The sequence below is a fragment of the Trachymyrmex septentrionalis genome, unplaced genomic scaffold, assembly GCF_001594115.1.
Source record: "Trachymyrmex septentrionalis isolate Tsep2-gDNA-1 unplaced genomic scaffold, Tsep1.0 scaffold167, whole genome shotgun sequence".
Taxonomy (NCBI): domain Eukaryota; kingdom Metazoa; phylum Arthropoda; class Insecta; order Hymenoptera; family Formicidae; genus Trachymyrmex; species Trachymyrmex septentrionalis.
This window is the reverse complement of record NW_017304831.1, coordinates 686,209-698,622: the sequence shown is the minus strand read 5'-3', so window position 1 is coordinate 698,622 and position 12,414 is coordinate 686,209. Positions and strand designations below refer to the sequence as shown.

At 30.7% G+C, this 12,414-nt stretch overlaps 2 protein-coding genes across 3 annotated transcripts; one reads left to right on the top strand and one right to left on the bottom strand.

The window, feature by feature from the left end:
• Nucleotides 1–120: 120 nt before the first annotated feature.
• LOC108746325 (putative serine protease K12H4.7) lies at nt 121–2,994 on the bottom strand. Its single transcript, XM_018483039.1, has 9 exons — nt 2,760–2,994; nt 2,109–2,357; nt 1,773–1,954; nt 1,449–1,684; nt 1,247–1,382; nt 856–1,172; nt 626–758; nt 388–557; nt 121–307 (listed from the first exon to the last, which is right to left on the bottom strand). Exons 2-9 carry the CDS (start codon nt 2,310–2,312, stop codon nt 198–200), a joined length of 1,488 nt encoding a protein of 495 aa, XP_018338541.1. The 5' UTR covers nt 2,313–2,357; nt 2,760–2,994; the 3' UTR covers nt 121–197.
• Nucleotides 2,995–3,642: 648 nt separating this feature from the next.
• Nucleotides 3,643–8,420, top strand: LOC108746321 (xenotropic and polytropic retrovirus receptor 1-like). 2 transcript variants are annotated; one of them, XM_018483027.1, is made up of 10 exons: nt 3,643–3,939; nt 4,076–4,178; nt 4,509–4,662; nt 5,190–5,431; nt 5,713–5,974; nt 6,195–6,562; nt 6,636–6,978; nt 7,063–7,232; nt 7,294–7,427; nt 7,509–8,420. In XM_018483027.1, exons 2-10 carry the CDS (start codon nt 4,110–4,112, stop codon nt 7,768–7,770), a joined length of 2,004 nt encoding a protein of 667 aa, XP_018338529.1. In that variant the 5' UTR covers nt 3,643–3,939; nt 4,076–4,109; the 3' UTR covers nt 7,771–8,420. The 2 variants fall into 2 exon arrangements, with proteins under 2 accessions (XP_018338529.1, XP_018338531.1); XM_018483029.1 differs by having other exon boundaries at nt 3,937–3,979.
• The last annotated feature ends 3,994 nt before the right edge of the window (nt 8,421–12,414 follow it).

Sequence of the window (12,414 nt, the reverse complement as noted above, 5' to 3'; positions counted from 1 at the left end):
CTATTGAATATTTTATATATATATATATATATGCTCTTTTATCATGCAAAAAAAATAACAAAAAAGTATTATATAAAACGCAGTTTTTCTAAAATATTTGGAATATTCATAATTGTTTGGAATAATTTGAAAAATTTGCATTTTTTTAATGGCTAAGATATTTATGGTGTTTATTTCTATAATATCACATAGTCAGCTCAATTTTGTAGCCATTGCTTAATTAAACCTCTTATTAATTTTCTTGCCTCTTTTAGTTGAGGCATATCACGTTCTGATGGAGGATACATATTTGCACAATGTGCAGTACCTTTAAATAAATGATATAATGTATTTATAAGAGAATAAATATATATAAATTATGAGATATCTATAATATATTCAACTTACCATTGATATAGATGGCAGGCGCTTGTGGATTAGAAGATTGTACGATGCCCAGCACATGCCAAGGATCCACAGAACCATGTACAAATACTACATTTGTTACTTGTAGATTTAATGCACCATACAAGATATTCGTTCGTGTGACTGCAGATTCCAATAAGTTCATATTATACCTGCAAAAGAGCTTTTATGTATATCAATATTCTGTCATAATTGGAATATAATTTAAATGAAAACAAACTTAGGTCCGAAAATATCGACGCATTGCTGTGCAAAAAATTCCACTGGAAATTTATTCCCAAATACATCAATTTGTCCAGTGGAGGTTTGAAAGAATCCAAACTCCGAACAGGTCTGGTACATCCATTGACGTCCTGCAAGTATCATTTATAATTTACTATTAGGAGGCCATCATAATAAAGTAATTAAGATAATAAGTACATATATGCAATATTAATTTAAATATGTTACCTCCTTCCGCTTGTTCGCTAGCCCAAGTGATATTTCGAAGTTCATGAATCATCGTGCCATATCTATAATCTAAACACTTTTGTTTGGTAGCATTCAATATCATACTGTTTACATAAGCAAGCCTGTCAATAGACTTTCCTATTTTCTCATCTACTAATATATCACATACAGTCTCAATAGTGATATTAACAATTTGGGAGCTTTGGCGATTATCTTTATTATATTGTACAACGCCAGCAAAGTTACCCGCCAATGCTTCATATAAGTTGGAAATATCTACTAACTTTGTATGTCCAGGATCAATTGGGTCACATAATCTGTAAAATGCAATTTATAAGAAAACACGAGCATACCACAATCAGTAATTCTGTATCTTGGAAAATGTACTCACTTAAATTTTTTCTGTATTTGCTGTTGACCAACAGTATGGTGTAACATTATATTGAATTGCGAGTTAGCTTCTTGTATCACGCTGACACATTGATCAGAATATGCTTTCAAAGCATTTGTAACAACTTTATAATATTCTGTAATACAAAATTATTTGTATATATGGCATATTTGTTAAAATTTACTATTTACAACTACGCTACCAGAAAAGTCAATCTGTGCTAGCAGTGGTCCACTAGCAGACACAGCTCCATGTACCAAATGAGGATATTTGGCACGCATCCAAGCGGCGAGAGATCCACCATATGATCCTCCAAATACAATCCATTTTGTATTTCTTGGAAATTTATATGCGACATCAACACTCGCGATAAAATACGCTAAATCCGCTAATGCTTGTTCTGAACTCAGATACATTAAGTTCTTTACGCTAAGATCTCTGCAAATATTCGTGACATAAAATAAAATGTAATAATATAAAATTGGAAACTAACTTTTCCTTTTGCATATATTTTCCTATAACATACACAGTGGGATGACTTTTCCCATAATAACGATGCTCCAGATAGAAACACATTGCTCCAAATTCTTTGGCATACTCAATCCATTCACCCTTTACCATCCATGTCGCATTCGCTGTACCTTCAGCTCCAATCATTAAAAATATTGGGCCATTGAGTTTATAAAAATCAGTATTAACGAAGTATCTCTGTAAAGATGTAACAAATTATAAGCAATAATATAAAATATAAAATGAAATAGAATATCAAATTTAAGCTTAAAGTAATAGTACACACAAACTCTTTAAAAAAATAATAAATAAAACATATAATGTATTATAAAAATTCTATATTTTGTATTACCTGTTCCCAAATATTTACATCAGTTGGATTGAAGTGATCGAGATACTGAGTAAACCATTGCTCTTTAGGAAGCGGTGTTTCAGAAGACACAATTGGATTTCCTAAATTGCCTCCTTTACTGCGACCTCTTAAGAAAGTACGCCATGCCGTAGTAATACTTAAGATACTCAATATAATTAATAGCAATGGTATAAGACATCGCATTTTATAATATTTTTAAATTATTCGTATTTTTTATTAAAAACAGCTCTGTAAAAGAAGATATAGATATACTTTAAAAAGACTTGTAAAATTTATAATAAAAAAATTAATCATTAATACATTATGTGACTGTAAATAAATGGAGTACTTTTTTGCTTCGCATTTTTTTTTTATTTAGTAATGCCAAAAAAGCTACATTGTTGCAGTCATTACTCATACAAAATATATTTATAACTGATATTTATACTCCGTTCTTATTTTCATCATTCTAACTGTTTAAGATGTTTATACGACTTAAAATTTAATCGTTTCATGATTTAAGATGTTAAAATACGGCTTTACGATTACCTTATGATATCTTTAAATTATATTTAAAAGACGGTATTGAATATATGAAATTATATAAAAATACTAGCCTACATATTTGTTATAGAAATAAATTTATTTTACCCTTCTGTTTAGGTTAAACATGGATTTTACACTTGGCCGTTACAATATGGGCGTAAGTTCTTATTTTTGAAATTCTCTGGTAGAAATTTTACATATTACATAATACAAAATAAGACTGATAATGACGATAAATAAAAAAGAGGAAGATTATAATTGTAGTAGTTGGAAGTATTTATAAACTTGAGAAAAAACATCTGTTATGTTTGCACAGCTACACCTCCTATATTTTCGTCTCTTTTCTTTTTCACTCTACGGCATTTAATTATACATATATCTGTCTCCTTCTGAAAACCAAGCATGTGTAATATGATGCAGCTACATAGAGCGAAATCCATTTAATGCAACCTTCCTTGTCATCAGTCGGGATAGGCAATATAAAAATTTATTGCCTTTAAATTTATCTTATTAGAAAATTTGACATATTTTTTGCTAAATCTGTAGCTTTACGGTTTATTCATAGTACAGCTTTTTCATAAAATTTTACTTATTGATCAAAATTTTTATTAATTACATTTCATTATTAGTAACAAATTTTAATCTTCTGCTTTATTTATTCTAATTTATTATGTTTACCTTATTAAAATTTACCTTATTATTTTTATTTTTAGAAAATACGCGTTTTTTTCATTCTGCAATAAAATGAATTAAGTAAAAATATAATGCGATAATATGTTTATATATCTCTTTTATTTAATCGAACGATTTTGTTTAATTCTTTCCTATTACGAAAAACGTCGCTCCGGAAATAGTGTCATCAAGAATAATGAAAATTAGAAGACTCCACGAGCGTATCGATACGACAGTCTCATGAGTTGTCCCGTGAGCGACCATATGACCACGTGTGACGAATCGACCTGTAGCAGGCATTGTCGTAGAACGTTCCGTTCTAATGTACACGAGAATACCGCGTGTTTTTTCTCGAGAACTTTAGCTAGAATCAGTGGTTCAATTAATGGAATGTGTCGCACAACGCGGTGCGAATGAATTGAATTCTCTTGGAGAGATTCGAATTCAGCTCGCTGCCGCGAACTCCAAATAGTTTTTATCTCGCGACCGATTAAATATTTATCGTTGCTCCAAACAAAGCGTTTGATCAGCCGCTGCCGACAAAGTTCCTCAGTACGGTATAAATGCCGCTTGTAACCTCGCTTGGAACTCAGAAATCTTTAGATGAGCTCGAGTGAGTATGAAAAGAATTCAGTGACTCGCTAATTTCTTATGTATTCGTATGACTATTTATAATATTCTCCATTTAACGTCATTAATTATTTTATTTCTAACTGAATTTTTTATTTCTTTGAATTTTTTTTTTACAGACTAGTGCAATTACGCTGTGCGTAATTAGACAACATGAAGTTCGCGGAGCATCTCTCAGCCCATATTACACCCGAGTGGCGTAAGCAATACATTAGTTATGAGGTATAACATTAAGTACAAAATTTTAAATTTTTGCTCTATGAATGCAAGGATATATAGTACGGAATTTTAACAAACATTAAGTTATAAATATAATTACTAGACTGCGGATATTTATACAAAATATTCAACTAAATATTAATCATCGGACAGTTTTAGCAGTCAATCGTTGTTTGTTAAAGAATTATTAAAAAGTAAAGTAAAAAAATTGAGATTGCCATCTGTGAATATGCAATTTATGTAAAATATCTAGTTAAGTATTTTATATAAATATCCTCAGTCTAATAATTACATATAGGTGTACTTTCAAGTGCTGTCTCCCTGATTTTACAGGAAATGAAAGCGATGCTTTACACGGCGGTGGAGGAAGCGCCTTCTGATGAAAGTGTAGAACCAGAAGTGATATCACGACATTTTGCATCTTTTGACGAGGTGTTTTTTACATTCTGTGATCGTGAATTAAAGAAGATTAATACATTTTATTCAGGTAAGAGTATTTCCGACACTAAGATATAATCTCCCTATAAATAGTTATGTTATCTGTTTACCCAGTATAATAATTGAGGATTAAAATAGATTAAAATTTTGTGCGTATTTTGAGTTCAATTGAGCCCATTTTGAATTCAATTGAATAAAGAAAGAATTTTTTTTAGTTTTATTTTATTTTTATTCTTTTTTTTTTAATCTTATCTATATTTAGGTCTCATTATTCTGTTCTATTGAACCTAATTAAATAAAAAAAAAAAACAGTTGAATTCAATTGGATTGACAAATTGTATCTTTTATTTAAAATTGTAAATTGAGCAGTAATGTACATTACACAGAAAATAATATTATTCTTATATTGAAAGGCGTATAGAAATGTGCTTCATACTGCAATTCCTATAAATAAATTAAAATGCATTCAGATTGAGAAGGATTTATTTTAACGTTCACAAATGTGTGTATTTCTTAAAATTTGAATTTATTTTAATACATTTTAATCCATTCTCGTTTACTGGGCATTTATTGCAGAAAAATTGGCAGAGGCTACGCGCAAGTATGCTGCTTTACAAAGTGAATTGAAAACTGCAGTGGAGCAACAGGGAAGTGGCAAGAACAAAGGAAAAGTCAGCGCAAAACCGCTTCTGCCTACCAGAAAGCTTAGGGATTTAAAACTTGCATTTTCAGAATTTTATCTTTCGCTAATTCTTCTTCAAAATTATCAGACTCTTAATCACACTGGATTCCGCAAGATTCTAAAAAAACACGACAAGGTATCTTATTGCATATAATGATGTTATCATGCTTTTTGTCATTTTTTTGCCTATTAGTCAGCTTATGTAATTTCAGAGGCTACAATTACCTCAATATCATTAACATGTCTTTCCTCTCGTAGTTGCAAAATATTGGTGCAAGAAACAACTGTTATGTATGACACAATACCTATATTCCTTGTGTATATCCAAGTAAAAACCAGTAATTGTCCTTGACATTTTGTATTATTCAATTATACAATGATTTTTAATTCCTACAACACATTATCAAATACTTCCAGTTATTGTCAGTTGACGCCGGTACAAAATGGAGAGTCGAATGCGTGGAAACGTCACATTTCTACACGTCCAAAGATATAGACAAATTGATTCAGGAAACAGAAGCCACAGTGACGAACGATCTCGAAGGTGGTGATCGGCAACGTGCTATGAAACGTCTTCGGGTACCACCGCTTGGCGAGTCCCAAAGTCCATGGACTACTTTCAAAGTTGGCTTATTCTCTGGTAGCTTTATCGTTCTATCTGTTGCAGTTGTTCTCTCAGGTATTGTTGTAATGTTTATCTATTCACAGTTACGACATATTCACAATTGTGCTGTTCACAACGAGTAGATTGTAAGATTTTAAATATAATTAACTTGAGTACAAATGGTCTATTAAAAAAATTTTAATCTGTGCACTCTTGGTTTGTTAGCACTTTAATTTAAAGTACCGAGAGTCCTTGTTTATATTATTTGTGCTATTTAAAATCTCGTTACTTTCAGCCATTTTCCACGACAGCGGGGAGAATCTAAAGATCGCATTTAGACTATATCGAGGTCCCTTCCTTATTATCGAGTTCTTATTCCTTATCGGAATTAACGTTTATGGATGGAGATCTTCCGGCGTCAATCACGTTTTGATATTTGAGCTTGACCCGCGAAATCATCTTTCGGAGCAACATCTTATGGAATTGGCCGCAGTCCTCGGAGTAGTCTGGACGCTTAGCTTACTAAGTTTCTTATACAGTGCCAGTCTAAGCATTCCGCCATACGTGAATCCATTAGTACTTGTCTGTATCATGTTGATCTTTCTATTAAATCCAGTTAAAATGTTTCGTCACGAAGCTCGTTTCTGGCTGCTAAAGATCATAGTAAGTGTAATTTGTGCAATATTTCACTTACAGAATTTCATATGAATAAAAAATTGACTTTGTCTTACTTTAGGGACGCGTTTTAATATCACCATTCGCGTATGTCAATTTTGCCGATTTCTGGTTGGCAGACCAGTTTAATAGTTTGGCGACTGCATTCTTGGATTTTCACTTTTTAATATGCTTCTACATTACAAACGGCGATTGGTTGAAGGCGAATGATACTATGCAGTGCATGTCCGGCTCTCTCATCATTAGACCTATTGTGAATTGCTTACCGGCATGGTTTCGCTTTGCGCAGTGTGTTCGCAGATATCGAGATTCTAAAGAAGCGTTTCCACATTTAGTGAATGCTGGAAAGTATTCCACGACGTTTCTCGTTGTTGCAACCAACACTTTATACGCTTATCATGGAAGTAGGTGGAATTAAAAGTGTTTTTTTTTTATAATTCAAGGTTTTAATATCTAAAAAATAATCAAGAAGTAATACGCTTTTTCAGCGGAATATAATAATAAATGGGAGAATCCATGGTTGTGGCTATGGGTGTGCAGCTGCCTTATTAATTCGATATATTCATATACATGGGATCTCAAGATGGATTGGGGCCTTTTAGATAGTAATGCTGGTGAAAATCGTTTTCTACGAGAGGAAGTAGTTTACTCGACAGCCGTAAGTAGAGTAACATTGTTCATTGCAAAAAGAGGTATTACATGTTACACGTGTTTTTTAGTGGTTTTATTATTTCGCAATAATAGAAGATTTTATACTACGATTTATATGGATTGCGAGTTTTATTCTCATTGAGTGTGGGTACATTTCTGGCGACTTAATGACTTCCATAGTAGCACCTCTTGAGGTTTTTAGGTGAGTACGCTTTTCGCCAATGTTCGAGTTTATTTGAAAATTTCGTTGTACTTCTCTGTCTCATTGCAAAATTGTTTTTAGGCGATTTGTGTGGAACTTTTTCCGTTTAGAGAACGAACATTTGAATAACTGCGGTAGATTCCGCGCCGTACGTGATATCTCGATAGCACCTATAGAAAGCTCTGACCAAACGCAAATTTTACGTATGATGGATGATGAGAATGGTGTACTTAATAGAGGCAAACGTAAAAGCGGCGGTAAAAAGCAGAGCAATGCAAAAGAAGAAAAACGAGCACTGCTTAAGGAAGAAACTGTAGATGTCGATATATCAAATGCCAGTTGAATATAGTTTAAGATTTTTGTACAATATTATCTTTAATTTCCTCCAGTATGGATGGAAAGCCTCCAAAGTCTGGTAGTTAGAGAAAATAATTCGCAAGATTTTGTAAACGATACATATCGATTTTGCTGAAAGATAGATAATTATCATATGTTTTAAAACCAGTAGATGATTAGAAAAGTAAAATTATCATAGGACGTATCATAGTGCCTTTTGCGCTTCTCTCATATGAGATACTTTACGATAAATTATAATAATCCTACAAATAGCCTGCACCGTGAGTCTTCCAATACAAGAACGAACAGTATAGCTTAAATAAATAACTTCACGAATTTTATAGCTTTTAGATACAGGCACATAGAAAGATATAACATGTAAATAGAATATGAAGCGTGTGCTTTTGCATACGAGCTTTACGAATTGTTGATGAGTAAGGTCATTTGCCTGCCATTTTAGATGCTATATACTGTGATTTTATTTGCTGTATTGTTATCAACATTTTTTTTTAAAAAACGCCATTTTTTAATAATCAATGCCATAGGTAAACGTCTTTAAAATGAAAGTAGAGAAAGAAAGGAAGTATTGATACAAAATAGTCTGAAATGTTACTATGCTCATAACAGAAGTGATACTAAACATGTATTAATACTAGGAAGGCTGTTATAATGTGCTTTTTTATACATATTAAACATAATTACTGTATTTATATCATGTATGTAATTATATATATTGGCCTAAATACGTAGTTATATAAATTATTTTCTAGTAGTAAAAAAAGTAAAATTTGCAAATTCGATGTTTAATTTACTAATGCATCATTTACTATCTGCATCATTTGAACAGTAGTGTTTTGTACATGAAGTAGTATTGAAATTATCCGACTGTTTTATATTGTAAGATAATATTCTATACATTATATTAATTTTACAGAAGTAACAATAATATATTTTCTTTTGTTATAAGTATTATTTAATATTTTTGATATTATTGTTACATATATTATTATTTAAAGAAACATCTGCTCAATAAGATGACAAAAATTAATATTGTTATATTTCATTTATTATTTCAAATTATATTGCACTTGTACCTTATCTGTTGCTAATTATTTACACAAGTGTATTACAAAATAAGTTAATAATAAAACTTTAAATTGACTGCACACATACATAAAGTAGCACGTTGTGAAATTTAAGATAAAGTAATTTTAATGCATTGAAATAACAAAACTAAAATATTTTAAAAATATACTTGACACACATTACTTTAACAAAGCAATGCTTATATTTGTGAAATATATTTTGATTGCATATGTTTATTTGCTATAGTAATTATTAAATTAGATAGTAATTCAAGTTATATTTTTTAAATTAAAATTTTTCTGTTGAAATGGAAAATTTTTATTTTTGTGCATTTATATATTTTATATATTTATAAATTTTATATATTTATAAGCATAAATTGTTTTTATATTAAGTTACGTATGTATTATTTACTCATATACGTATGTATCATTTATTCATAAAATTTATTCATATAATTATATAGATGATAGTGCCAATGCGTTTAGGAATATGAATTTTACATATTAGAGACTTTGTATTCCAATAAATTTGACGATTTTATATAAATCTTTTCCTGCATAAATAATCAGAATCACAGTTGCCCGGAATATAAACGTTAAGTATTTTTATATTCTATACAGTAAAATTTCTGATATTATAATGCTTAAAGTATCTACAAGTGTACACAGTACAAGCATTACTGCTGTGTAATAATTTCTGAAGTCAGACTATGTATGTACATAATTTCGAATATTGCAATACACTGATTATACTTCATATTATAATAAAGTGTTTATATGTATTGTTATATATATTCTATTCACAGAAGTAACACAAGTTTAACAAACAAGAAAAATAATATTTCAACAATTAAAACTTACATTCTTTTAATTTTCGTGTTTAGATTAATAGATCTTGTGCCGTAGGATAGCAAACAAGCCTAGCTTCAGTAGAGCAAATAGTATTTACGACAATGTTACGTAATAAGATAACGTATAATAACGGTAGCAATTGCTTCCTTTTCTTTGTTCTTCCATTCTCCGAGAACGATGGATCATTGAAACAGCTGCTTCGTGAATTTTCATACTAACTTATATCGTTTAAAATGTTGAAGATGGCTAAACAATTACAAAATATAAATAATGAAGAGCATACAGCTACAATAGATGTCAACGCAAGTCATATATTTCAAAATTCACATCTACTTATTTATATGTGAATTTTAAATATATGACTTGCATTAACATCTATTGTTGTGGCTGTATGCTCTTCATTATTTATATTATATCGTTTATTTTATATGCAATCAGCTGTTAAATATAAAAAATTGGTATCGTATTTTTAAATACGTAATTTATATCTCTTTATATCTCTAATTATTTAATATCACTTTATTCATCTATAAATACATAAATTTATTATTATTTATTCAAAATTATAAATGGGATTTAAAACTACGCTATTACATATTAATGAATTAAATTTAATATGTATTGTAAATTGTATTTAGAAATCGTCATAACGTTACATATTACATAGAATTTTTTATTCATTAACATAAATTCATTTATTAAGAATTGTCGTTTCACTGAGAGACAACATGAACAAAAGGATATAATAAAAGCCAGTCGAAGGAAACATTAGAAGATCAAAATTCATGTTAATTGTATGTCTTAATCGACAATTTTAATAAAATGATTCTTATCGTTACATAACATTACGTGTCGGACACAATGACACACATAATATATATTATTAACTATAGTAATAATTTGATGATGTAACAATTAATGATTGTAACGATGATCAACCTGTCATCATAATGTACGATAACAATCGAACGCAATAGCAATATAATAAGGAAGTGAACATATAATAAAATATACTGTATGTACAATTTGTCGAGCGCATCGACAACAATCGGCGCACGATTCCTTTTCTATCGATTAAAACAACAAACTTACATTAGCAGATACGCTGGATCCCCTTAGCTTATCTAAGGATATATGTATAACAACCGCGTTCATGCGTGTTCAAAAAGTGATAGATATCCCAAATAGCACAGCACTTACGAAGCGTTTAAAGTGTTAAAAAAGCGCATATGTAAGCACTTTTTTAACGCTTTGCAAGCGCTGCTGTACTATTTGGGATTCAAACAATGAATCCATCTTTTTCTCTGTGTCACTCCTCCATATGTTCCACTGTACTTAAAACAAAATAAGTATATGCTCACGTGTTTCGAGGAGACATAAGAGAACAACCGTGGAGTGAATTTAAAAAAGAATTAATGGTCTTGAACGGTAGAGAAAGAAAAGGAGTATAGTAACAATATATCTGGGATTGCACTCCTTCAACGCGTATGAACGTAGTTAAATAAAAATAACAGAAAACAAAATGTTTAAAAAAACTTGCTCGATATGTGAAGTGACGTCTAATTGCTCTTTCTTATTCGCACAATTATGGTGCTAGCGATTAATACTAATTGTATATTTACAAATCTCAAATAAGAGCAAAAAGAACGTGAAACCGGAATGGTCCCAATATAGTTGGCCCGAACCGATGAAATCTTTTCTCTCCGCAAATCTTCTAAACAAATAATATGTATATATTTATATATATCTCTTCCTCTAAATATATATACTTCTCACAATCAGTAAAATCTAGGAAGTCTAATCTCGCAGGCTTAAAATATATATGTATATATATATATATGTTAGATCGTGGTCCCCGTTAAACCATGTCTTCTTCTTGACAAGTCGAGGTGCAAGTTCTATGATTCATGAGTCCCTTTAAAGTTCAGCGAAATAAAAACTGTTCCTTCGAGAATTACACAAATACTCTGGGTTTGCTGCCCTTTCTGGATCTTCAATTTCTTCATCGTTCACTCATTTATTTTATGTTTTGTGCCGTAAAATAAACTACTTATTTAACTGCAATATTAATATGTATGTAGCAACCGCGGATAAATCGGACTAGAGGACGAATCAGATTTTAAATCGGGCAATTTCTCTTCGATAAAAATTTGCTTATACTTTCGTTGGTTTCGGTGATTCGAATCCCACTAATCCGTTCATCTGCCGTTGCTGCACGAGCTACTCGAGTTACTTAAATCTATAATCTTCGCGATAAAATAAAGAAGGGAATAAGATACAGCAGTTAAAACAATACAGGAAACATTCATTCTTGATGTGACTACGAAACCATCCTATATATAATAACGCATGTATAACGTACATGGATGTGTCATCGATACGTATGATAGAACGTATTATTTCTTGAGACAAATATATTCAAAGCTTGCATGTCTTTAAAGAAGCTTTTTTTTCTGAAAACCTACAATATATTCTCAAATTGAATTTTTAAAAAAGCACAAGAACGTTCACCTCGTCAATTTAAAAATGTGATGAATAAGATGTTGTTTCTTACGAGCACAGTGGAAAAATGCATAATATGTGAGGAAAAAAGACAGGAGATTCTCAATATGACCGGTCGTTGTTTCATCTCGCGCAATTAATATCGATCTTCTTCGTCGCTCTGTTTGCATTTATTCCATCTTCTAGAACATTACGGCGAACACGGTAGA

What these genes read in the sequence shown, in the direction of transcription:
- LOC108746325 (XM_018483039.1), bottom strand. Translation starts at nt 2,312, where the DNA reads ATGCGATGTCTTATACCATTGCTATTAATTATATTGAGTATCTTAAGT. An exon ending in GGGAAAAGTCATCCCACTGT is followed by an intron (nt 1,685 to 1,772) that starts GTATGTTATAGG and finishes GAATATTTGCAG; the next exon opens with AGATCTTAGCGTAAAGAACT. An exon ending in GCCTGCCATCTATATCAATG is followed by an intron (nt 308 to 387) that starts GTAAGTTGAATA and finishes ATTTATTTAAAG; the next exon opens with GTACTGCACATTGTGCAAAT.
- LOC108746321 (XM_018483027.1), top strand. Translation starts at nt 4,110, where the DNA reads ATGAAGTTCGCGGAGCATCTCTCAGCCCATATTACACCCGAGTGGCGT. An exon ending in GATTAATACATTTTATTCAG is followed by an intron (nt 4,663 to 5,189) that starts GTAAGAGTATTT and finishes CATTTATTGCAG; the next exon opens with AAAAATTGGCAGAGGCTACG. An exon ending in AAGTAGTTTACTCGACAGCC is followed by an intron (nt 7,233 to 7,293) that starts GTAAGTAGAGTA and finishes CGTGTTTTTTAG; the next exon opens with TGGTTTTATTATTTCGCAAT.